Here is a 25,369-nt window from a genome sequence, read left to right on the forward strand (position 1 = left end):
TTCTCAAATTAATATCAATTATTTAATTGTCATGTATTTATTTAATATTTCACAGACCGTCAGCAGTTTTGTATAACGTTGACTTGGTGAGAAAGGTAAAAAATAAGTTGTTCATTTCATATTATATTCTTTTGCATACAAAATTTACACAGTCAAATTACTTCTTGCAATTAAGCACTTTTTCACCTCAGTAACAATACATTAAAAAAAAATCTCATCAAAATCCTGAGAGTCTTGTGCTTTTACTTTAACCGTGTTGGGTTAAATAAAAAATTTGAAACAATCGAACAAAATATATCTCAATCGTTACTCTCACTCGTAATACACACTCCAAATAGCTCGCTCGATCTTTTTACTTCGTTTACTCACTCCACATTGTATCTCACTGGAGAACTTGGTACCTCGGACAATAATACCTACCTCTCAGTTATATCGTACCATTGTATCACTGTACTTCTTTCAAACCGCAAATAAACACGCAATCTACATCATTCTTGGTCTTTAGTTTTTCATACCTCAATCGCTCATCCACCTCACCTAATGCCAAAGTGGTGACTACAACATCACCAAAAATATTAGTAATGATCAGTTTTGTCTGCTTCAGAGAGAGTTTTGTCAACTTGTAAAAAATATCAATTCAATTAAGTATATAAGGTACATTATGAGGCACTAGGACCAAACCGCCTGTTATCCTCGTCATCTCTAGTACTCGCGTTTGTATACATATTAACGAAGAGCTCATAGCCCTTCTTCATGGCTCTGAGGAAAGAAAGAAAGAAAAATAAACACGGAAAAATAGGGGTTATACAGTGGTTACTCCTTCGAATTGACGGAGTCAGCAATGCAAAACATTTTATTTTTTTATATTTATGGAGATGGAGAGGGAACTGAATAGCCTCCTCTTTGTCTCTTACTGCAGAGAGAAAAAATATAGACTAAGGAGACGAATTTAACCAATCATTGTATCGAACGATCTATAAATCGTTGTTAGTATCAGACACTAAAAGCCACTGTCACCTTTCACCGTTCCAGTAGCAGGTAAATAATTTAAAAATTAAATTATACACATAAATTATCATTTAATTATATCAACCATAATTATCACATCAAAATGCATTTAACAGATATATATTTTTAAATGTGTGTTTCCCCTTGTGGGGGCCATGGGCTGGATACCCACCTGGCCGGCCAATCTTAGGTTGTTTAAGTAAAAAAGTAGATTTACAGGAATTTATAAAACGTTAATAATAATAAGTTACTACCTATTATCATAAACAGAATGAGGTATTTTCAAAAATATTGGAGAATAAACTATGAGACGAGATTATAAGTTTAATGAACCTAAGTGATAATAATTACCAATCACATGTACCTCTGGACGAACCTAAGCAAGATTATTTTTAATACCTTAGAAATAGAATTGGGTCAGTAACGATGTAGAGAATGAGTAATAATCAATTATTTTCACCGTAGGCACTTATTTCTAAGATCATAATTTATTTAATAGGGATCTAACCAATTAAAGTGATATAAAAAATCTATAAGCATATAGGTACCTAAATGTCGGAAAATATTACGTTATTGAACTAAGAGTACTTACATATTGCACATCGAATCTATATAATATAATAATAATATATTTTTAAAATAATGTCTTCATCGCTATTCAGTATAATAATATCAGCATCCGTAAACATTTGTTTATCCAATGCGGCTGTGTTGTCATCTTCCAGACATTGAGCCACAGAACCAGGAAACTCAGAAATAATGGGAACTGAAATACCCAACGGGTGTGGAAAAGCAGACAACCGATCTCGAGTGTGGAAGAATACGGGATAAACTCAAACATGTGTCCAGAATACGTCATTTGTCGAATACTGACAACTGCTCTCGGCTTATGCATTGATGCTTATTTAATATTGGTGTATTGAAGATTCCAACATACACTATTCCACGTCTATAATGTGTGGTTTATTTTCGTAGGACACTCACACATTTACAATCCTGCGTCAAAATGTAGTGTTTTGGGATATTGTCATTGGAATTCTATTTTATTAATCTGTTATGTGCTCAAAACGTTTATTCAAACATCTTTGTCAGTATTCTGCATGTAAAATGGAAAAAAATATACAAATTAACCTGTTATTAGTATTATAAACAAATTCAATAACAGCATGTGCTTATCTTTAACATTTCGAAATTATAAAGGAAACAATTATACACACAATACAACACCTAGTGACAGGGGCGGCTCCATCTCAAGGGTTCCTAGGGACCATCCCCACATCGTTATCATCTCAAAAATACACGTCCGATATATTTATCATCGTCATAATATACCTACCTACTTAATTACATGAACTATTTAATTTATATTATCTAAACTCTTCGCAATTTTGTATAGATTTTTATAATTATTATGCAAATAAATGAAGCAATTATTATAAATTATGTAAAAACATAATAATAATTACGCTGCATTAAAATAATAAAATACCCTCTATTTCATGGAGACATAATATTATGTACAAATTAAGAAAGCTATGGTATCTCGCTGACCGGGGTCACTCAGGCCCAACCTGTCGCACGGTACAAATTTTGTTATGCCAAGGATGTGAATGCATTAGCGTTAGTATATGCATACTGGGTAGCGAATCAAATAACCTCTAGATGCAATGAACAGATGTGATAATGACCTTACAACTAATGATAGATTCTCCGCAGACATGGGTGAAGTTACCATTTCTAGCCCTATCTATGAGTAGAGCTACTTAGTAAGGAGCCTCAGTGATGTTGGCCAGAGAACCACCAATAATAGTCGAATTGACCACGGATACAGACCTTGTCATGAAAATAAAATTTCTTTATTAAATTATTCACGCTCTTGTCATCGATGAAAAATAAATACATACGTTCATGTATGGTAAATTTGGGAGTGAATAATAAAAATATTTAAATTTACAGTAACATTAGGTATCTACTGGGTAGTCGGTAATAATTATTGTAGTTGTTTCAATTCCATGCACTGTTTTTCTCACCATTGGCGAAGACAAGCAAACACTGTAACATCTCGTGATGACGTGATGATAGTCAATTCTTAACCTTCGTTTATATATGTCGTCTTTTGCCTATAAAATAATTACTTAATAAGAATCATATTATCTGAGTAAAACTACGTACACTATTTATTTTCTTTAAATAATATTTTATAATTCTATTACTTGCAATGTTAACTTATCTGTTATTTATTGTATCATTACATGTATAAATATTTGCTGAAACTATTTACTTTCTTGACTCCTTTTAATATAGTACTATTATATTGTGTTACTTCAACTCTGACAAGAGATGTCATTTGTCGTGATTTGATATTTTTTAATCAATTGACCAACTTCCTAATTATCTTTTTTGCTTGCTGTATGTCGTTGTTCAGAACGAATAATGGTAAGTCTATATTAATTAAGTTATAATTTTTAAGCACGCTCTTTAGATGCGATTAAGAAACGACTCAGATAATTATTAGTGCAGGATCCCATAGACTTTTCGTATACATAATATGCGGAACGCATTCTGACAATTGGAATAGGTTCTAGGGGTCACCAAGATATATAATGTCGATGTTGCCAGGCGATATTAGTGGTCAAATTTTTTTTATTGAGGTTTTAATTTTTTTTCTTATAACCCACCAAAAATTGTTCTGAGTTATTCAATAAAACCAAGACCGAATCAGGGATTGATTGAAATTGCAATAATTGTACCATGCCATCGGCATGGTCGTAGAACGGTTCGTCCCATTTGAAAAAATAAAAATAGCGGGTAGTGCAATGTGTTCAAAATTATCGATTCTTAGGATCCTCCTTGGCTTAAATTATTTTATTTAGTAGCATTTGTGTATAGAATCACCCAGATTGCTTTCTTTACCATATTATATGTATATGACATTTGTTTTAGTATTATGGTTAATACAGAAACAGTGTAGGTTGCACATGTAGGTAGGTGAATAAATGAAATAAAAACTAACCACACTAAGTACACATTTATTAAAAAAAAAAAAGAAACAAGTCAAGTGTTCAAACTGCTTTAAGTATCATGATCACAGTTTTTACAAACACTTCTTACACATTTGCACAATGATATACATGTCAAAGCCGATTTCTTCTCGACCATCTCGCCAATAAGTTTTGTTCAGGATGCACTTTCAGCTTTAGGAAATGAATTGTTGGAAACCACAGCAGTTTCAAGACCTGGAAAAAGTTTGCACTTACTTATTATGTAAACAAAAACAACAGCGGATGAACTTCGATATACATTTATTTCCCAAAATATTGGATTTAGTTTAAATTTGTCAAGAGTGATATGCACATATTATGATTCATTGTATTTACACTGTGTAAAGGCTTCAGCACAAGTTTATTTATGGAAAAGCTCATCTGATCCACTATTTGTAATTCTAACTGCCGTACACTATCATGTAGTTATAAGAAATCGGCTTTGACATGTATATCATTGTGCAAATGTGTAAGTAGTGTTTGTAAAAACTGTGATCATGATACTTAAAGCAGTTTGAACACTTGACTTGTTTCTTTTTTTTAATAAATGTGTACTTAGTGTGGTTAGTTTTTATTTCATTTATTCACCTACCTACATGTGCAACCTACACTGTTTCTGTATTAACCATAATACTAAAACAAATGTCATATACATATAATATGGTAAAGAAAGCAATCTGGGTGATTCTATACACAAATGCTACTAAATAAAATAATTTAAGCCAAGGAGGATCCTAAGAATCGATAATTTTGAACACATTGCACTACCCGCTATTTTTATTTTTTCAAATGGGACGAACCGTTCTACGACCATGCCGATGGCATGGTACAATTAGTGCATTATCAATCAATCCCTGATTCGGTCTTGGTTTTATTGAAGAACTCAGAACAATTTTTGGTGGGTTATAAGAAAAAAAAATTAAAACCTCAATAAAAACAAATTGACCACTAATATCGCCTGGCAACATCGACATTATATATATTGGTGAACCTATTCCAATTGTCAGAATGCGTTCCGCATAATATGTATACGACAAGTCTATGGGATCCTGCACTATATATTATTTAGGCCCGTTTCAGACGGAACACCGGTGTCGCGCTCGTATTAATAAAGGAGGCCTTTGTATTCGAATAAATGGGTCATTGTATTATGTGTATGATTACCCCAGAGCTAATGAGTCAACGAGTGCCCAGTACACTTTTCCGTTGGCCGCTACATTTTCAAGCCGCCAATACACTTGTTTTTATTGCCGCAGCCAGTTTTATGTTCTAATTTATATCGCGAAATTAGTTCTGGGGCATTCATAAATATAATACAAAGGCCCCTTTATTCGAATACAAAGGCCTCCTATATTATATACGAGCGCGACACCGGTGTCCCATCTGAAACGGGCCTTATTCTGAAAAAATACTAATTTTCTCATTAATAAAATCATATTATAAGTATGGTAGGTACATAATGTATAATATGAGAAAGTATGTGGTTATGTATATTTAATAATTAATGGCTAAACCCCACCACCTAGCTAGATAGTCGTCGAACCGCCACTGCCTAGTGATATTATAAATTATAACAATATAAGCAAGATGAAAGATGAATTTATGTCATTCTAAATTAGATAGACAATATGGTAATGTAGTGTGCTACTGTTATTGCGTTATTGGATTCTCATTATTATCTTCTGCATTTTTTTTGATAGTTATTTAAGTTATTACTGCTATCACGCTATCAGTATGGACGGCGGTATCAAAAAATTAATTATTGTGGTCATTGGCATCCTAAAATCAATCAAAAGATTAATTACGACACGTGTAATAATAAATAATAATGTTATTGTTTTTATTGATTGCACTAATTACTTATTACTTTCGGCACCTTTAATATTACGACCGTAGGTACAGTTCAAAAATAATCTGACGCTTACATGCGTGTGCGTGTGATGTCTAGGGAGCGGATTTATATCCTAGGACCTAGCTAGACTGCGACAAATATAAAGTGAAGCATGACCATGGTGTTAATAATGCAAAAAGTGTTGAAAAGTGTCAGCAGGAGGAATATAAGTCGTGTTATAACCTACTGCGAAGAAGAAAAAAACAAAATGAGCATTAATAAGGTCGATAACAGAGTATAGAGTCGCTGCAATGACAGCTAGATAATATTTGACATTTCAGTGTTACCACATAACTAAAAATACCCCGGCATATCGTATTTTTTTCAAATGTGATTTCTTCTAGTGGGTATATAATACCTGAGGTGTTTTCAAGTTACGTTTGTTCGATAATGACTAAGTTGAAAGAGCTAAACTAATGGGCGCCACCAAAAAAGTAAAAAACAGCTAATCTTTCTATTCCTCCTGTAGTGTTACTCCAGTTTCCATAGCCGCTTGCTGCTTTATTTAAATGCGCCATTTCCAACATGATTAGTATGGCTATGTTTTACATAGATACTCGAAACAGCTGTCAATGTAAGTACTTACATGAAATATCTTGTTTCTTTCATAATAATTGTGTTCTAACACGTATCAGACAATTTAGTTAATGTATTTAATAAATATTTAAATTTTATTTATACGCAAAATAAAAATATTCGGGAAATTACGATTGTGATAGTATAAGGGTGGGCGCACACAATGGCCGAGCGGCTGACGCGTCCGCTTATAATATTATGCATCCCAGGTTTGAATTCCGTAACTGGCAAATACAGATATTTGTTTTTCAATTTGTGTTTCGAGTCAGAGTATGGACCTAATAGGTAGAGCAAGTGGCTAACATTAATTTATCGTAAAAACAAAAAAGCAGTGGGCAGAATTTGAAAATCCATGGCTGCACGGAAGAGACATGTCTTCCACAAGGAGAGAGGGGGTGACAAGCCAAAGTAAGGCTAGTTAAGTGACTTAAATATACGTCAAGAATTTGCTAGTTTTAAAAAGTCGCCTGCGCCGTTATTTAACTTCTAAGATATTAACATTTTAAAATGTGTGCGTGTGCTATGCAATTTTTGATTATTGTATGTCAATACTCGGTAGCTCAATAATTTAAATTTAAGTATATGTATTAAAAAAGTGCTACTACAGTGCGCCGCACTACCCTTAACTTTATCGGTAGAAGGGGGCGCCGAAGATCTTGACCTCTGAACCCGCTTTAGAATGTGGGGGCCATGATAGGAAGGCAACCCTAAAATTGAGCTGTAGCATCATCATAAGAAGAAGAAAATTATTTATTGAATGATCGAAGCCTAATTGAAATTAATATTGGGTCAGCAAAAACATCATAAGATGAGAATAATCGTCATTATTGAATTCCCATACTTATATCGATTTAGCCAATTTAATATAAAAATACTATTAGTACGTTGATATAAAAAGAAACGAGGAAATGAGATACCGGATCATTATAAATATCAGTACATTCTTTTGAAAAAAAATGTCAAACATTTAGTTCTCCCTAATTCCTTAACACTGGAATAATCAATAACTAGTGGAAACAGAAAAAATTACAACATATCTATGTATAAAAAATGTCTTTATTTAAATAAATATTAATTATAACGTCTTATTCAAAGGTAAAGAGTTACTTTACAATGTATTTTCATATGTTTTGTCATATACATTAGATATAGCAAATTATACAAACTAAAAAAAGGTTTATAATATGTTACTGTTAATCCAGTTTCTGAATGCTGGTACTCTCGTCCAGACTCCCGGCGATTGAGCCTGGCCGCATCCTCTACCCCACGAGGTGATCCCAATGAGAATTCCGCCGACTGTGAGTGGGCCACCAGAGTCTCCTTGGCAGGCATCTTGACCTCCGACTCCCAAACGACCAGCGCAGATCATGTTACTGGTGACGGGGTTATAACCGGCGTATGCGTTGATACATTGCTGTTGGTTGATGATTGGGATGGTGACCTTGTACAGTGTTGTTGGTTGGCTGCCTCCCGTCTCCTGTTACATTGAATAAATAATATTAAAGGCGTCCAAAAATAAGTACTAGAGTCATGAATTAACTGAGTTCTACAGCAATTATGTCATCGTATATCAAATAGTACTAGAATGACTTCAAATGACAAGCAACGTACTTCCTCGAAAATAAAATACTTCACCGCAATCAGTCAGAGCATATCAACGCTTACGCTTGTCGCTGGTTTTTTTTTTTTAATATAGAGCCAGTTGGGTGCATGCTTTGGGGGCATTCGGGGTCGTTCTAATGTTAGGGGAGGCAGGATATATATTTGGTTATTATTGGTTAAATAATATGTCAGCTCCTTATTAATTGAACAACATCGCGTGAATTCAGTCATGAAATAGTATGCATTCTAATTGATGTAATTTTTTACTTTTCCATCTGAATCAGTAAAGAAGAAGTTGGAAATTTAAAGTGGTTGGCTCTCGTACTTCAGTATGTAAAGCGTTGGCTTTATTTCCATTCCCATGAAAGGATTACATCAATTAGACTAGTTACTAAATCTACATACTATTAAAATTACATATTTTCAATATCGCTGCCAAAAACTTAACACATTAAAACATAAAATGCGGTACGCTTACGGAGAGATATCCCCATCCGGTGACAAACGCGAGGGCGCCATCTGCTACGGTGGCTCCTTGAGCAGGAAGGGTGACGATAGCAACACTAGGTCCAAGATTTAAAGCAGTCGCCACGAACAATAAACTGATGTCAAAATCAAAACGAGAGTTGAAGCCCGTATGCTGCACGATTCTGTTGGCCTGGACAACTTGGCCACCAGCGTTGTGCGTGATAGATCCTGCACGAATTCTCCATTGAGCAGCACGGGTTCTGGAATTCCACAAAATAGATTATGAAGTTATGAACAATGTGATATTTTTGGAAAAAGCCAAACCCAGAAATGACGCCGAAGAAAAAGGAAACGAAAATAAAATAAAATCGATTATTCCAGTATACCGAAATACCGGTTTTAAAATTCCAAAATATCTAGATTTTCGGTATTAAGAAAGCACACTAATTTACGTTTTTGAAAATGAATTATAAGTTATGTGCTACTTCAATGCAAATGCAACGGATGCGAAATAATGAAAAAACAAAATCTATCAATTATAATATTAAGTATATTATAATTGTCGCGATGAAGTATCTATAATTTCGAAATTTGAAATTTCGTGCCATTCTTGTCACACTACGCCTAATCAGACTGTCGAGAACAGGCTGCAAAATTTCGATTAACATGGTAACTTGTCCTCGTAGAATACAAAACATATTAAAATGAAATTTCCTCAGCATGAAGCTTTTTTTCAATTCGGTATCACCAATCATTCTGGTGTATCAGTGGAAGAGCCCATGGCGCAAAGTGGGTTGTAGAGTTTCTGATATATTGTGTTATAACCGATTTGAAATCGAAATGATTTTAAACAAAACCTTGTTGTATAGAGATGGAACCTAAACATTAGAAAGAGATGGCTAAAAACATGGGAATACTACACTATTTTTTGTACAAACTTTCATTTGTATCCAGCTAGGTGGTATTTAATTAATACAAAAATGGCGTTTATGGGGAAATCACAGAAATCTCAATTCGGAAAAAGATTTCGTTATTACGCACAACGTAGTTATTATAATAGGCTCTTGTGTTTCCACCACGTGTACTTCTTCCTTCTGTCCTCGACATTTCAGACTCTTTGCAGAGGCCATTATCAAGAGATATGAGATATGTAGGAAGAAGTAGGTAAATCCGGTGGAAACCCAAGAATATATTACGATAACAATGAAAATCTCAAACATTACACAACGTAGTTCTTCAGGGGAAGAAATCATTGGCTTACCCATCGGTGCAATGAGCTGCTGTAAGAATGATTGTACGACTGATGATAGATCCTCCGCATACATGGGTGAAGGTACCATTTCCATTCCTATCCATAAGCAGGGCTACTTGGTAAGGAGCCTCATTGATGTTAGCTGTAGTTCCTCCAACAATATTCGATTTGACCAGTGGTATGAGTTGTCCTAAAGATATAAATCCCATTATAAAAATGTCACCGAGGAGTAATGAATTTGTGCAAGAGAAAAACATAAAAATGTCTAACCATACAGTAATTATAATGATAAACTACTGAAAAGTGAAAGAGAATATCAATGGTTCTCCAATTGAGCGGTTTAACATTTACTTCCATCTTGGACAAAATATATGATAGAGCTCTGTATTGCAAAATTAATCACATAACTAAACTGGCATGAGCGTATTTGTTCGCTTGAATAGTATGCAAGCTTAAATTTAAAAAAAAGATATATTTATGGGGATAAACAACTCAATCCGTATCAGGATATTGATCGGCGATATTAAAAACTGACTGCAATTATAAATTTCTTAATATCCATTTCCCGTAGTGTCCAATAATGGAAAACTCAGTAAATAGCTGACTGCAATGATAATTTCCGCATATCCGCTTTTCCACCTAGTCAGCTATATCCGATGACGCAAACTCTATATAAAATAGCTGACTCAATTATAATTATTATTTCGTAAATATTCTTTTCGAGATATTATACGTCAATAAAATATGGGATCATAATTCATTGGACATGTCACTCGAATATAAGTTACCGGTATGTTAGTATCTGTCTCTATGTCGCTCCGCACTCTTCCAGGACTCGGACCTCGGAACAGTATCATAAAGTATTGTAACATACAATTGTATCGACTGTTTACTCTGCAAATAAAACTCGCTCCTCCATCCATTGGAGCATCCACCAAATCCATGTCTCCCACATATTTCATAAATTATATATTTAAGACATTTAGAATATAATAATTATGTGAAGCAACATAAAAAAGTTCATGAAAGTATACCGATTTTGCTAAGTGATCTCACAAAACCGCCCTACTTCCTAATGCGTTAGGTTTGCGATCAATGTGTGCTAACAGGCTCACGTATGCTTGTGGAATACGGACTTCTTATGTAAGGGAAATCAAAAAACTACAGGTTGCAGAGCAACGTGATATGGGAAGGTGGACATAACTAGGAAAGACCACAAAACAATCATAGGATAAAGATGCAGACAAAAATGTTTGATTAAATAGAAGACAAAAACCTAATGAAATGGCAATAGACTGAACATGTCACCCATCAAATGGATAAATACAGTCATTCAGTGGATCCCGGAGGGCAGTATACAACCACAGGGACACCCTAAAACCAATTGAAGCGTTGAAGGAACTAAGTAAGGCTTACCTCCAGAAAAAGATCGATCCCGGCTGATGATAATGATGATACACATATTATGAAACAATGATTTTAGTTACTCCATCTCCAGCCGGTATGTATATGTAGTCGACATTTGTGCACAACCGCCTTCCATGATATTATAAACGTGTCAGAATGAAAATATTTTAGTGCCGCAGTTCTTTGTCTCGAAACTTAGCTACACGGGACTGGTTTAACAACCATGCACCTTGGTGCTTAAAGAAAGAGATTAGAAAATAAAAAAATAATAAGTATTTGAAACGATGATTTGAGTTACCCCATATCCACCTGTCATGTTTATGCAACCTCGATTTGTGCACGACCGCCTTCCATGATACTATAAACGTGCCACCAGGGAACTCAGAATTATCTGTTCTGTGCGTGCCACACTTCCTAGTCCCGAAACGAAGCTATACGGGACTGATGCAACAACGTGGGTATTTAGTATTTTGAACATAATGCTAAGTATTAATGAAAATCTCCACACTCTTTTTCTCACCATTGACGAAGACCAGGAAACTAGCAATCACTGTGAGACGGAACATCTTGATGTAATGATAGTTGATTCCTTACCTCTTTTTATATAGGTCGTCATCTACAGATTAATTCGATTTCTCAATACGAATCATGTTCATATCAAAAGACACTTTCTTCAGAGTTTCTTTTAACATTAAGAATTTGTACCATTTATAATTTTAATTTATCTCTTATTTATTATGCATTGCACATGTTGTATAAACATTTCTTCAGGCCTCAGAGCAATAATACTAAAGATAAGTGGTATTGTCCGGCTATATGCGGCCATTTTATTTGCGCATGCTGCACAGTATATTCTCACTTTTGTTATTATTACCTTGTGAAACGTTTTATCACCATTTTGCTTCTCAGTACGGTTACTACATTTAAACATCTTTTCTACTAAATTAACTTAAAACATTTCGCACAAAAACATACACGTACTCGCAGTGTTTGCCCTAAGTGCCTGCGTCTAACGTCTAACTCTATTATTCATATGTCGAAAATTTTAATCGAACACATACTGCGGAGATTATACGCGTGTCGAATGCTATCTCACTTGCACTTAAGGTTATATTTTGTTCAGGCCTTGGGTCAAACACTTATACCGACCATAATAAATCGGTTTACAAGTATCACCGATGCACTGACATCATGACAGCAGTAACCTCCCATGGGGGTAGACAGATTGAGCGTCACTTGGGGTGGCAGTTACTCTAAGGGCATAAAATCGAGAAAAATCATTAGGTATATATAGAAAGGTACCTAAACTTAGAAATAACGGAAATATCTTTCTATAATAATACTGGTTGGAAACAAAATGTATTAATTAATATAAAAGGTTTGACACGACTGTAGTTTTTTCCCGGGTTTGCGAGGTGTAGTTTACTTCCGTTGTCCTTGGGAGTAGCGTCCTTGATGACCAGCAATGACACGTGCAGATGTGCGAATTATATTTGAATGAAAGGTAGGTACATACTTACCTACCTAATTAATTTATCCGAATATTTTTGTCACTCGCGAGTTTTGAAAGTTGTCAAGTGTATTTTTTAATGTATCTGAAGCCGTGGACTCGCAATATTGTTTATTGAAGTAGAGATGGCGTTTAAATTAGATTTGGTGGTAGGTATATGTTGTTAGTAATGTATCCATATAACACATTTCTTAGATGTTGGAGTCATGATAAGATAATAAAAATATTGTATAAAAAATGGGGCACCATTTTGGCGCTGCCTAGGGGCGGCATTTTGTCTAAGGACGTCACTGCATAACAATGACAGTCATGGCCCTCACATTTTGAAATGGGCCCCATACCCATTGCTAATGTTAACAGCAGTGTGAAGCTCTACCGTAGCGTTTTTCAAATGGTGTTCTACGTAAAATTAAGTGTATTCAGTGTGTTTTTAGTATTTTTTTGTATTTATCAATACAATCAGTTGAATTATAAAATCGACACAGAGCATCGACATACAATATTCAAAAATGTCATCACACATTTTTTTATTTTCTTCCTTCATTCACCCTGTCACACTCCGGCATTAGAGCATAGGATTAGCACGATTTCTCGCCACTTCCCTCGGTCCATCACCAATCCTCACGCCTCCCGCCATGCCAGATATATGTTTTTTTACTATACGAGTAAATTTATGTTTATCTCATTTATCCCGGGCCATGCCATATGCTAAAGCCATATTCAAGCCTTGGTTGAGACAATTATGTTCCCTGACTCCTACATTGACAGATATAAGTTGTCTTGATTTGATAGTTAGTTTTTTTTATATACCAATAACCATGTCCTTGTTTTTTCGTACAAGATGGTTGTTAGTAATTTTGAACAATCACAAAGCCCCAGGCTTTGAGAAAAACACATAAATGTTTTTTGTCATGACCGGGAATCGAACCCAGAACTCTCGGGTGGAAGGCCAGCGCCTTACCCACTACACCACGAGAGCCGCCTCTAGTTATCTAGATAGTTAGTTAGAGTATACATAGTTCATTCATAGTTTATAGAGTAACTTTACATTCCGGCTCCAGGATGAAAATGTTGTAATTATATTATTCTAAAAATATATTTTTACACATATCTATTTATTTATGTATTTATTTATTACTACATAAATAAATATAAGCGAATATCTAAATTTGATCTAATTTTACGGGAGGTAAATCAAGCAAAGAGGCGTATTATTGTAGTAAAAAGTGAAAAAAAGTGCAAAGATATAAAACGTATAATAAATACTACAATTACCATAAATTAATTGATTTAATATTTTTCTGATCATCCATGCTTATTATGTAAATATAACTGTTCCTCTTATTATATTAGCTTCTACAATATGTTAACAAAATTATCACTCTTTCTTGAAAAATTATTCACTTGAGTCCGATAAACATTAACATTTTTCAAAATATTTTTTCTAATAACTAGTCCATGGTCTCGGGAACTAAGGCGTAACGGATGAACACTCCATTATTTGTAAGTGTTCCATCCAAAGATGTTGAATAGAATATCTATATATCATTTTTTCCTAAGTATAATAAATTAAAACCGGAAAAATAATAATTGAATTGCAACGTCCTGACATGGCAGAACTTAGACAAACACCTAAAAGAGCCTGGAGGTTTTTTTTTTTGATATTAAATTTTATTTACTACAAACATTGAAGTTTCCCATAACCATGAGTTGAAAAACCGGTCCATCAGTCCTTATTGAAACATTTTCTATTTTCTGTCACTTGGCCACTGACCGGCGGATGTAGAATAATATATATAAACATGGTCGCAAAAAGTATATATACCCTTGTCATAGCTTTATGCTTCGAGGTTAGAAAGTGATTCTGGCAAATATATTGTATGAGGGTGGAAAAAAACAATAATGATCAAAATTTTTAATTGAAATGTTCCAAAAAAAATTATCTTTAAATCATTTGATTAAAGATTAACACAATGTTTATAGGTATAACATGTTTTATATTGTCACCTCAATACTACAACTAGTTAACTAGATTTTCAGCGTTTTAAGATAGCTATTGAATATGATTCTACATTTCCTTCTCTACAAAATGATAAAACTAGGTAAGTCAGAAGTTAGTTCAAATCAAAGTTATCTAATTGTAGTATTGAGGTAACGATATTATACGAGGGCAACGTCTTGCGTTGATCACTGCTCGAGCGCCTTGTTTTGTATAGTATAGTATAGTATAGTATAGTATAGTATAGTATAGTATAGTATAGTATAGTATAGTATAGTATAGTATAGTATAGTATAGTATAGTATAGTATAGTATAGTATAGTATAGTATAGTATAGTATAGTATAGTATAGTATAGTATAGTATAGTATAGTATAGTATAGTATAGTATAGTATAGTATAGTATAGTATAGTATAGTATAGTATAGTATAGTATAGTATAGTATAGTATAGTATAGTATAGTATAGTATAGTATAGTATAGTATAGTATAGTATAGTATAGTATAGTATAGTACAGTACAGTACAGTACAGTACAGTACAGTACAGTACAGTACAGTACAGTACAGTACAGTACAGTACAGTACAGTACAGTACAGTACAGTACAGTACAGTACAGTACAGTACAGTACAGTATAGTATAGTATAGTATAGTATGGTATAGTATGGTATAGTATAGTATAGTGTAGTATAGTATAGTATAGTATAGTATAGTATAGTATAGTATGTATAGTACAGTATAGATAGATAGATTATTATTATTGTGACGTGACAAAATTGCGAGAAATTTAAATTTCATAATAAATTAACCCAGTATATTGCTACCTGAAAGCAATAATGGTATAAGTCAAAAATACTAGTTTTGATATAATTTATCTAGAACGTTTACAACATGTTTTTTTCTATAGTTTATAATATTGGTATGACAATTGTAGCATTTTGTATTATACCATTAATGATATAGGGTTAGTTATCCCACTGTTGCTTTGAAGTTAAATGACAATTTTAATAAATGCAACAGTGGATTTTTTTCTTTTAAATGGAATATGTATTACATTTGTTTAATCTCAGTGTTTCATCATGTAGGTATTATAACATATCATTCAACGATCGATTGGCATACTTATCTCAAAATCGCCTTTTTTCACATTATCTCACTACTGCTTTCAGATAGCGACAAGTAGGTCGAATAATCATGATTGTGACAGTGTGTGAGGATGGGAAAAATATATTCAAGGCAATAAAAAAATAATTGTTACATTTAAAATAATTCGTTTAATTTAATTAGTTTGATTACAGATGCATTTTAATAAATGCTTTTTATTGTAAAATGTAAATGATAGAATCATGCAAATCAAAATATAAGAATTACATGTTGCTGTCAATCCAGTCTTTGAAAGCTGATACCCTAACCCAGACTCCCGGATACTGAGCCTGGGCGCATCCTTTACCCCATGAAGTGATTCCGATCACTACTCCGTCAACTTCAAGTGGACCACCAGAGTCTCCATCACAAGCATCTTTACCTCCGTATCCGGCACAAATCATGTTACTGCTGATAGTCTCAATACCGGCGAATAAGTTGATGCATTGCTCCTGGTTGACGATCGGGACAGTGACCTTGTACAAATTTGTCGGCCGGTTGCCTTCTTCCTGTTGAATTAATTAAACATATTATATTTTTATATGTATCCTAATATACATATCCTATAATAATAATAATAGTAATAATAATAATAATAGTAATAATAATAATAATAATATATATCCTATAATAATAATATGAGAAATGGGACCAGTCTCAGGAAATAAAAACTAGAATTGAGATCGCAAGGAGCGCCTTTCTCAAAATGAGACGCCTCCTTAGCAATCGAGATCTTAACCAAGGTCTGAGACTGCGTATGGTACGTTGTTATGTGCTCTCAATTCTTTTCTATGGTATAGAAGTATGGACGCTAATCCAAGAGATGTCACGGAGACTTGAAGCTTTCGAGATGTGGCTGTATAAACGCATCCTCAAAATTCCTTGGACTGACCGTGTGACAAATGTTGAAGTTCTCAATCGAATGGGGAAGGACCGAGAAGTTCTACGTAGTATCAAAACCAGGAAACTACAATACCTCGGCCACATTATGAGAGGACAAAAATACAGCATTCCCAACTCGTCATTCAAGGAAAGATCAACGGGAAGCGTAGCAGAGGATGGCGCCGCATTTCGTGGCTTAAGAACCTCCATGATTGGTACAAGTGCAGCTCCACCGAACTGTTCCGGGTAGCAGACGACAAATATAAGATCCCCTTGATGGTGGCCGACCTCCGCTAGAGGATGGCACAATAAGAAGAAGATGTATCCTAAAATACACATGTAATAATAAGCATCTATTTATATATTTCTACGTCTATGTCCATAGACGGAAGCATGCACGATGAAATTGCTCGAAGAACAAAGCTGGGATGGAGTGCTTTCGGACGTCTGAATAGTAACTTCAAGAGTGACCTACCATTATGTCTTAAGCGTAGGGTGTTCAACCGATGTGTGCTACCCGTGCTCACGTATGGCTGCAAGACGTAGACCCTCAACACGAGATATATCTATATCTAGGTACATTAAAAGTAGGTGGTCTTGAATTGTCTATTAACAGTCCATGTAACCCATTATCCGTTCAACATATCCATATGGGAAGGTCCTAAAATGTTTACGGAAAGGGAAGAGATACTCATGTTGGTTCAACCAGCTGTTGGGCCAATTATACCGTTCAACTTGGCCACAACAAACGCCAATTTTGTTACATTCAGAAAATTTGCGGTGTCATACTGTCAACGTAAAGATCTCTTTACTTAGATTATTTAGCAATTTTGTATTAGCGTTAGTTATTCATATTAAAAAAAGACAATATGTACATTGTGGTCCTGTCTTCAATGGGTGCTCTTAACTGAAAGTCATGTAAATTCAGTTAAATTCTGCAATTGGGTAGTCATGGAATAAATTACCATCCGCTTGGATCCAGATGTGCAGTTACACCAATACGTTTGTGTTCGTCATCGGATCTGTGTGACCCAGTTCTTAATTATAATGATAATTATTAATACTCATTGTCCCGTAGAATCAGTCAGTATCTAACTATCACAAACTCAACAATATAACTCATGTTGGTTATAACGTTATTTCTTAATATTCATTCAGCGACAGTAAACGAAATGTCCAATTATCGCACACTCAATAAAATAGCTGATCCGCAATTTATTGAAAAGTCGTTTCAACATATTATTCGATAGTACATCTGGAAATAAATAGCGGATCACAATTGATTTGAGAGGTCACTCTATCATAACTTCTCGGACTATCTGGATCTTAGTCTCTATATCGCTCTATATAAAATCTCATCTACCGAGCCTTGGACCTCGGATCAGTATCATAACTCATGTAACATAACTCTTGTAACATACAATTGTAACAATTGTTTACGCTGCAATAAAAACTCGCTCCCCCATCCATCGGAGCAACCACCTAATCTCTACTCCTGGTAACCTCATAGGTACAGCTACAGGCAAACTTTTATCTCGACCTCCCATGTGAAAATAGAATGAATTTACAAGCCACATGAATAAAACATGACAACAAAATACATTGTCCACTCAAATTTATAAAAAATAGAAGTACACTAAGGACAGTGCTGAATCCATAACCAAAATTTAATAAGGGGCTTCATCACCCGATTTGTTTTTTATCCAGTTTGTTGTCGACTCGTATAGTTAGACAGAGAATATTTGAGACATAATATATCAGATGAATGGGTTGATTGGATACTGCAATAAATGTAAAAAACCAGGAAAATGTCACACTCCAAAACATGAAAACCAACACAAAGAAAATACGCATACACAGTATTATCAGAATCGCTGCCAATATGTAGTGAAAGTTATTTAATTAAGTAAAATTGAGAATGTCGATAACTTACAGCAAGATTTCCCCATCCGGTGGCAAGTGCCAAGGTGCCATCGGCGTAGGACGTTCCTTGTTCGGGAAGGTAAATTATAGCAGAACCAGGTCCAAGGTTGAAAGCAGTCGATACGAACATCAAAGAAATGTCAAAATCATGCCAATGTCCAGCAGTAACGAATTTTGAGTGTTGCACGATTCTGATAGCCTGAACCACTTGGCCACCTACGTTATGGGTGGAAGATCCAGCGCGAACTCTCCATTGAGCAGCGGTGGTTCTGAAAATTGTCAAAATAAATTATAAAATTTCTATATAATATCAACCGACTAGAATTAACTGAGATGTAATGTGGAATGTAATGAGGGGTATTCTGGGAAACAAGTCACTTAAATTTGAACATAAGTCTTTTCGTCATAAACATAATATCATGTTATCGCAAATAACAAAAAATCTCATCGAACGCGTTCACGAATAATGCTCGGACTTTTAGGCCCGTTTCAGACGGGATACCAGTGTCGCGCTCGATATAATATAGGAGGCCTTTGTATTCGAATAAAGGGGCCTTTATAATATGTTTATGAACGCCCCAGAGCTAATGAGTCAACGCATAATTTTGCGTTAATAAAAACAAGTGTATCGGCGGCTTAATAATGTGGCGGCCGACGGAAAAGCGTACCAGACACGCGTTAACTCATTAGCTCTGGGGCATTCATAAACATAATACAAAGACCCCTTTATTCGAATACAAAGGCCTCATTATTATATACGAGCGCGACATCGGTGTCCCGTCTGAAACGGCCCTTATTGTGTTCACCAAATAGCATCTGACTTGTTGCTGCCTTCACAGCGTTTGTAAAGTACCCAATGACTCGCTCCTATCTTTAGAGAGTTCACAAAAAGATGTTGGCTGAAAAAGAGGTACGTCTAAAACAGGTGGAAGTCAAAGAACCAAAAAAAACAAATAATTTTTTGGTGTACCTATTTGACATTATCTGTTGTTTGACCTCTTCCAAGAAAAACATATAGTGGGGTTGCTTGGATCGCTTTAAGTTGATATTTTCGGTATTTAGAGCTATCAACGGATTATGTATATATATATATATAAATATATATACTAGAAAAAAATCTAGGTCATCCGATATATAGAACATGCACTTAAAGCACAAAGAAATTAGCATTATGCCAGATTTTAAAGGCAATGTCAAACTTCAAATTGCGATTACTTCATAACAATATGATTTCGAGACTTTTGGCAGTAACCTCACAATATATCTACATTATCGTTATTCTCGACCAAATATTTTTAAAACAAATTCAATGCTTGTGCATTGGAGTAAGAAGGCAAGCAATATATTATTTATAGTTTCTTCAAGGAGTACTTTCATTATCTTATAATATTATCTGTTACACTATACTCTTCTATACTATACTGTATTTAAGTATATTTTTTTTCTATATTTAAAGATTTTTCCCATCGCTACGAAACAACGTTCAATATACAATTTTGATTTTACTGACTGGAAAACATGATCAACAGCATGGCCCCCACAAGGGGGGCTGACAGGGCTCCAGCCTGAGGGGCCTGGTTTAAGGGGGACCCGGCCTGGCAAATTGACCAGCCAAGTGAGATAAACATACATCACAAAATTGCACTAATAGTAAAAAAAAATATTTTCGCTATTTCACTTAAAGCAAAATTTAAAACATATGGTTGTGCGATGATATTTTTTGATTATTGTTTGTCAATATTTGATAACTCCATAATTCAAGTGGGTGTATTAGAAATACCAAAAAATCGCTAAAAATACCCTAATTTTTACCTCGAACACTATTTGGAATACACAACTGTAGATAGTGGGGGACCGCTTCAGGATGTGGGGGCCATGGTCAACAGTATACCAATTAACCTATATACCCTATCCATAATTCTTTTCTCAAAGGAGCTTCAACCATACATCAAGCTGGACTAAAAACTATTATATGATTGATGCTTTACCACATGTGCTGTAACTTGGAAGATTACTAATTATAATATTTTGGTTTTTTACCAGGTTAAGAGTTTTTATTTTAATGAAAAAATGATGAAATTATGGCCTTACCCATCCGTGCAATGAGCAGCAGTAAGAACTACTTTGCGACTGATGATGGATCCACCGCATTGATGCAAGTAGCTACCAGATCCATTACTGTCAATAAGTAAAGCTACTTGGTAAGGCGCCTCAGTGATATCAGCTGGGGTTCCTCCAACAATCCTCCCATCAAGCACGGGGACACTGGGAAGGACAGCGCCTAAAAAGAGCGTCACATTAATTCTAAATTATTTCCACTTAGTCACCGAGGATAAATGGATATTTTAAATAAGTACTTCTTTTTTGTATTTTCTACTTTTGTTTTCTCGACTTTTGAGAATTAGTGTCTCCGCCAAATCGTAGGACACTGGTAAATAAGATCTTCATCAGATACATTATTCCTTGATGATTGACGTAGTCACTAAGAGACGCTTTACTTTGCTTCGACATGTATTTCGGATGCCGCAAGAGATAGTGAATAAAGGATTCCATCACAGTCGCCGACCCTTCTTAACCCTGCAGTCGTACTAAAGAAGTGATTTACTCGCTATAAGTCTCACATGGCAGGAAGTGTGAGATATGATGATTAACCGAAGAAATAGATGCGATAATATGCTTACTCAATGCTCCGATGCTGGACCATAACATGGTGCAATAATTTGTGTTTTGAAGTTATGTTTCTTTTGGGGCGAGAGTGAAATTGAGAGCTGCGCGCGCGCACCGTAACGACAGTATGAAAATGGCTGCGAATCAGTCAGCTGTATACAAACGTAAGTTTGATAGTAGAATGGTTCCGTTGCCCATTTGCAATTCATTACGTAAACAAGCAATTAAACGTCAGAGTGACAGTTGTTACTTTAAAAATAAAAACAACGATAAATAACAAGTTTTGTTTTTGTTTTGTTATGCCAAAGAAGTATAACTTCTATCGCTTATTATAAAAAAAATATGAGAAATACCTAATCTACCTTCATGCAAATATAAAAAGAAACATTTATAGGTATAATAATACAAATTTTGAGACTTTCACAGTTTTTTGGTATCGAAATAGATCTTTAGGTTTGTCACGGTGTAGTTTTACTTCTTCCTTCTCTCCGACAACCCCGAAACGTTGTGGAAGGAAGAACACACGATGTCAACCCAAAAATGTATTTCAATTATCATTTACTTTATACCTATTTGGAGAATGAAATTACTTAATTACTTTCTTTAAAGGTGCGTACTATATCCCTGTTGAATATACCATATAAAAATATTAACATAGATTAGCATGTATTAAATATATTTTTTTTTTCTTACCATTGGCAAAGACAAGTAGACTAACGATCACTGTAAGACTGAACATCCTGATGTGGTTGTAACTGATTACTTGGTTTCATTTATATAGGTCGATTCTTACATAATATAAATATGATTAATACTTTTATGATATAATCGTATTCATATCGAAATGCTACTAAAGAATACTAATTCGATCTATATTGATAAAAGAATTATCTTTTTTTATTAAATACTTTCCAAAAAACATATTATCCAATAAATTTTGTTTTTTTAATCTGAAAAATTGCATAAAGGATGATTAATTTTATTATTGATAAAGTTTCTATGGAATTATAAAATAAAAATCGGTGTGTGTAGGTACTTATGTACGCGCGTTAGAAGTTATATTTCTTTGGCGTAACAAAACCAAAACAAAACTTGTGATAAACTGGATTCTTTGACTATCTCTTAAAACATTTTGACTGCTGCTGACTAGATAATTACCTTTTAATTACCACATTTAAATAGCATGCTAATTATATCGAATGGTCACCTAATCGTTACGCGCAAGCTTCCAATGTTAAATTATACACTGAAGATTTTTCTTGAACTTATTGGAGCGCCGTTGGTTTATTTCTATACATTTTAACTTATATTACTAAATTATATAATTATTTCTCGGTGTTTTTATTTTTAATGTAACAACTGTCACTCTGATGTATAATCGTTTGTTTACGTAAGCAATTGCAAATGGCCGATAATAGTAAATTCGTTGCCTACGGAACAATTTTATTCTACTATCAAACTTGCGTTTGTATACAGCTGACTGATTCGCAACTTCATACTGTCGCGCACTTTCGTAACGGTGTGCGCGCGCAGCTCTCTATTTCACTCTCTACCAAACGTCCCAAAAAAGTATAACTTCAAAAATCATTCTTAACCAAATTCGAGACATTATTTTTGCTTTACCGTATAACCAATTGATTGTATTACAATCTCTTCGCGTAAAGTTTCTATCAAAATCCTGAATAAATCATTTAAAATTACGATTATTTCGATTCGGTTCACTAAGAACAACAAATTAGTAAAAAAAAATCTATAATAATATTTAGATTGACATCCCAAGGAGAGCCTTTCTCAAAATGTAACGCCTCCATAGCAATCGAAACCTTAACCTAGGTTTACTGAGACTGCGTATGGTTCGTTGTTATATTCTCTCAATTATTTTCTGTCGTGTAGACACTAAAGTACGAAATGTAACGGAAAGTTGTGGCTTTCGAAATGTGGATGTATAGATACATCCTCAAAATTCCTTGGACTGACCAGGTGACAAATGTTCAAGATATCAATCGAATTGAAAATGACGAGAAATTCTGCGTAGTAACAAAATTATAAAACTACTCCACATTATGAGAATAAAATAGTACAGAATTTCCCAAACTTGTCATACAAGGAAAGATCAACAAGCATAGTAGGGGACGACGTCGCATTTCGTGGCTTAAGAGCCTAGCTCTGACTTCGTGTCTCGTGACTTTCATCATACGTTTAAAAATATTGAACATACATAATTTTGAAAACACTTCTAACAAAAAAATATATTATAACCCGCAGGAATCGAACCTGCATCTCTCGGGCTTCGCGCCCACGCACATAAACTACTATGCTAAAGGTACCTTATTTAATAACGACAATTTTTGAGTAATGGCTCTTATAATACTCTCTGAAGCGCTTTCTAAATTAAGCTACTATTGACTATCGGTTTTTTTATTTTACTAACCGACGTCACGGATCACTCTAAGATATTTTAGTGTTGTATCTTCCTTAAACTTGCTAATAATTAGCTAATTATGTCTTACTTTTTTCAAAAAGATTTTTTCTATTGACAATAACATATTTTCTCAGAAGTGTTTTCAAAATTATGTATGTACGATAATTAGAATGTTACATTCTTAAATCTTGTGAACTATTCGTTGAATAATAAAAGTAATTAATTTTTTTTTTTAATATATGAGTGTTTTTTTGCTAACTACCTACGCATTTTCTTCAACTCTTGGAAATAAGAAAGTTATTTTTGCTAATAGCTTCGCTGCGTGTCCTAGTTGAGTCACCGTCGTCTTCAACAGCCGAAAGAGACACTAGTTTCAATGTAACATAATTAATTGTTTATATCGTGGTGTTGGTGATAAAAGTTGGTAAGTCGACAATTTACATTTTTTTAGCTAATTATTATTTTTGAGAGAATAAAATTGTGAACGTACTTTTACATGTAGTTATATTAATATGATCAATCAATATTTATTTTGTAACAGCGGATTTTTCAATATACCTAATATGGTCAGGGGAAAAAATTGTAAGTCGACACTTACCAATATTTTTAGATTAAATTTTAAATATTGGTACAGCAAAAAGTTTGTAAAACCAATTATTACTGTTTTTTTATCCCGGAGTCAAAGTATAGCATTTTCATTAAAAAAATGTTATGACAAAAGTTTTTAACTATTACTTACAACGTGTTTTTATGTGATAAATAATGCTGTTTTTCAATGCGTTTTGCCATCTTTGAAATACATAAATCACTAGTTCCATTATACTGGATAAATATTACATAACCGTTAATCTAAATTTTCTGATTTAACTACACTGACAACTGTACAACAGAGATAAGACTTTGGACCAATTTCTTCCTTGGTTTCAATAGTAACAGTAAGCAATTAAAATGTTTAATATGTTTTCTGTCAAAGGTTGACAAATATAACCGTTTCTTAATACAAATAACCTTTCGTGTATTAATTCTTAGATAAGGTGCACTATTTAACTTAACCCTCTTCCATAATAACTCATAACTCCATAAAATGTTTTTAATACGATATAGCAGCGTTGTCGAACTGGCGGCCCGCCAATTCAGCAAATTTTTCATCAAACATTGGGGAGCAAAACTTTGTCAGAATTAATATCTGACGTGAAATGTCCGGTGAAAGAAAATATAAAATTGTGTTCAGAATTACCCATCATACATTAAAATATGAAAACATTTCATTATAATACTAAATAATAAAAATACTTTTTCAAAACAAAGAAATATATCTACTGCTTAATTTTTCCAGCTTTCCAACTATCAAACGAATTATTTTAACCAAGGAACAAAATCTCAAGAAGCATCAGTATCTGCATCGTTTGAAGTTTGTTTAGAAATAGCAAAAGCAAAAAAGCCATTTTCGGATTTTTTTTATGATGAATAAATTTTTTTACAAAAAAAATCTAAATAACTTAATAATGTAATTGTTTTTATTATTTCTAGTTATGAGTTATGTTTGTTTTTTTTTGTATAAAAAAATATCTTTTGGATT

The 25,369-nt window shown here is 34.0% G+C and overlaps 2 protein-coding genes across 2 annotated transcripts; both read right to left on the reverse strand.

Moving 5' to 3' along the window:
* Nucleotides 1-7,693: 7,693 nt before the first annotated feature.
* LOC147078916 (trypsin-1-like) lies at nt 7,694-12,083 on the reverse strand. The gene is made up of 4 exons (XM_085955459.1): nt 12,035-12,083; nt 9,848-10,028; nt 8,597-8,846; nt 7,694-7,990 (listed from the first exon to the last, which is right to left on the reverse strand). The coding sequence occupies exons 1-4, from the start codon at nt 12,069-12,071 to the stop codon at nt 7,694-7,696; spliced, it is 765 nt and encodes a 254-aa protein (XP_085811585.1). The 5' UTR covers nt 12,072-12,083.
* Nucleotides 12,084-16,120: 4,037 nt separating this feature from the next.
* LOC147078917 (trypsin-1-like) lies at nt 16,121-21,410 on the reverse strand. The gene is made up of 4 exons (XM_085955471.1): nt 21,383-21,410; nt 20,793-20,982; nt 18,712-18,970; nt 16,121-16,405 (listed from the first exon to the last, which is right to left on the reverse strand). Exons 1-4 carry the CDS (start codon nt 21,408-21,410, stop codon nt 16,121-16,123), a joined length of 762 nt encoding a protein of 253 aa, XP_085811597.1.
* Between the last annotated feature and the right edge of the window lie 3,959 nt (nt 21,411-25,369).

This window comes from Rhyacophila brunnea, unplaced genomic scaffold, assembly GCF_057557595.1.
Source record: "Rhyacophila brunnea isolate RB1 unplaced genomic scaffold, BYU_Rbru_1.0 scaffold_10, whole genome shotgun sequence".
NCBI classification, from domain to species: domain Eukaryota; kingdom Metazoa; phylum Arthropoda; class Insecta; order Trichoptera; family Rhyacophilidae; genus Rhyacophila; species Rhyacophila brunnea.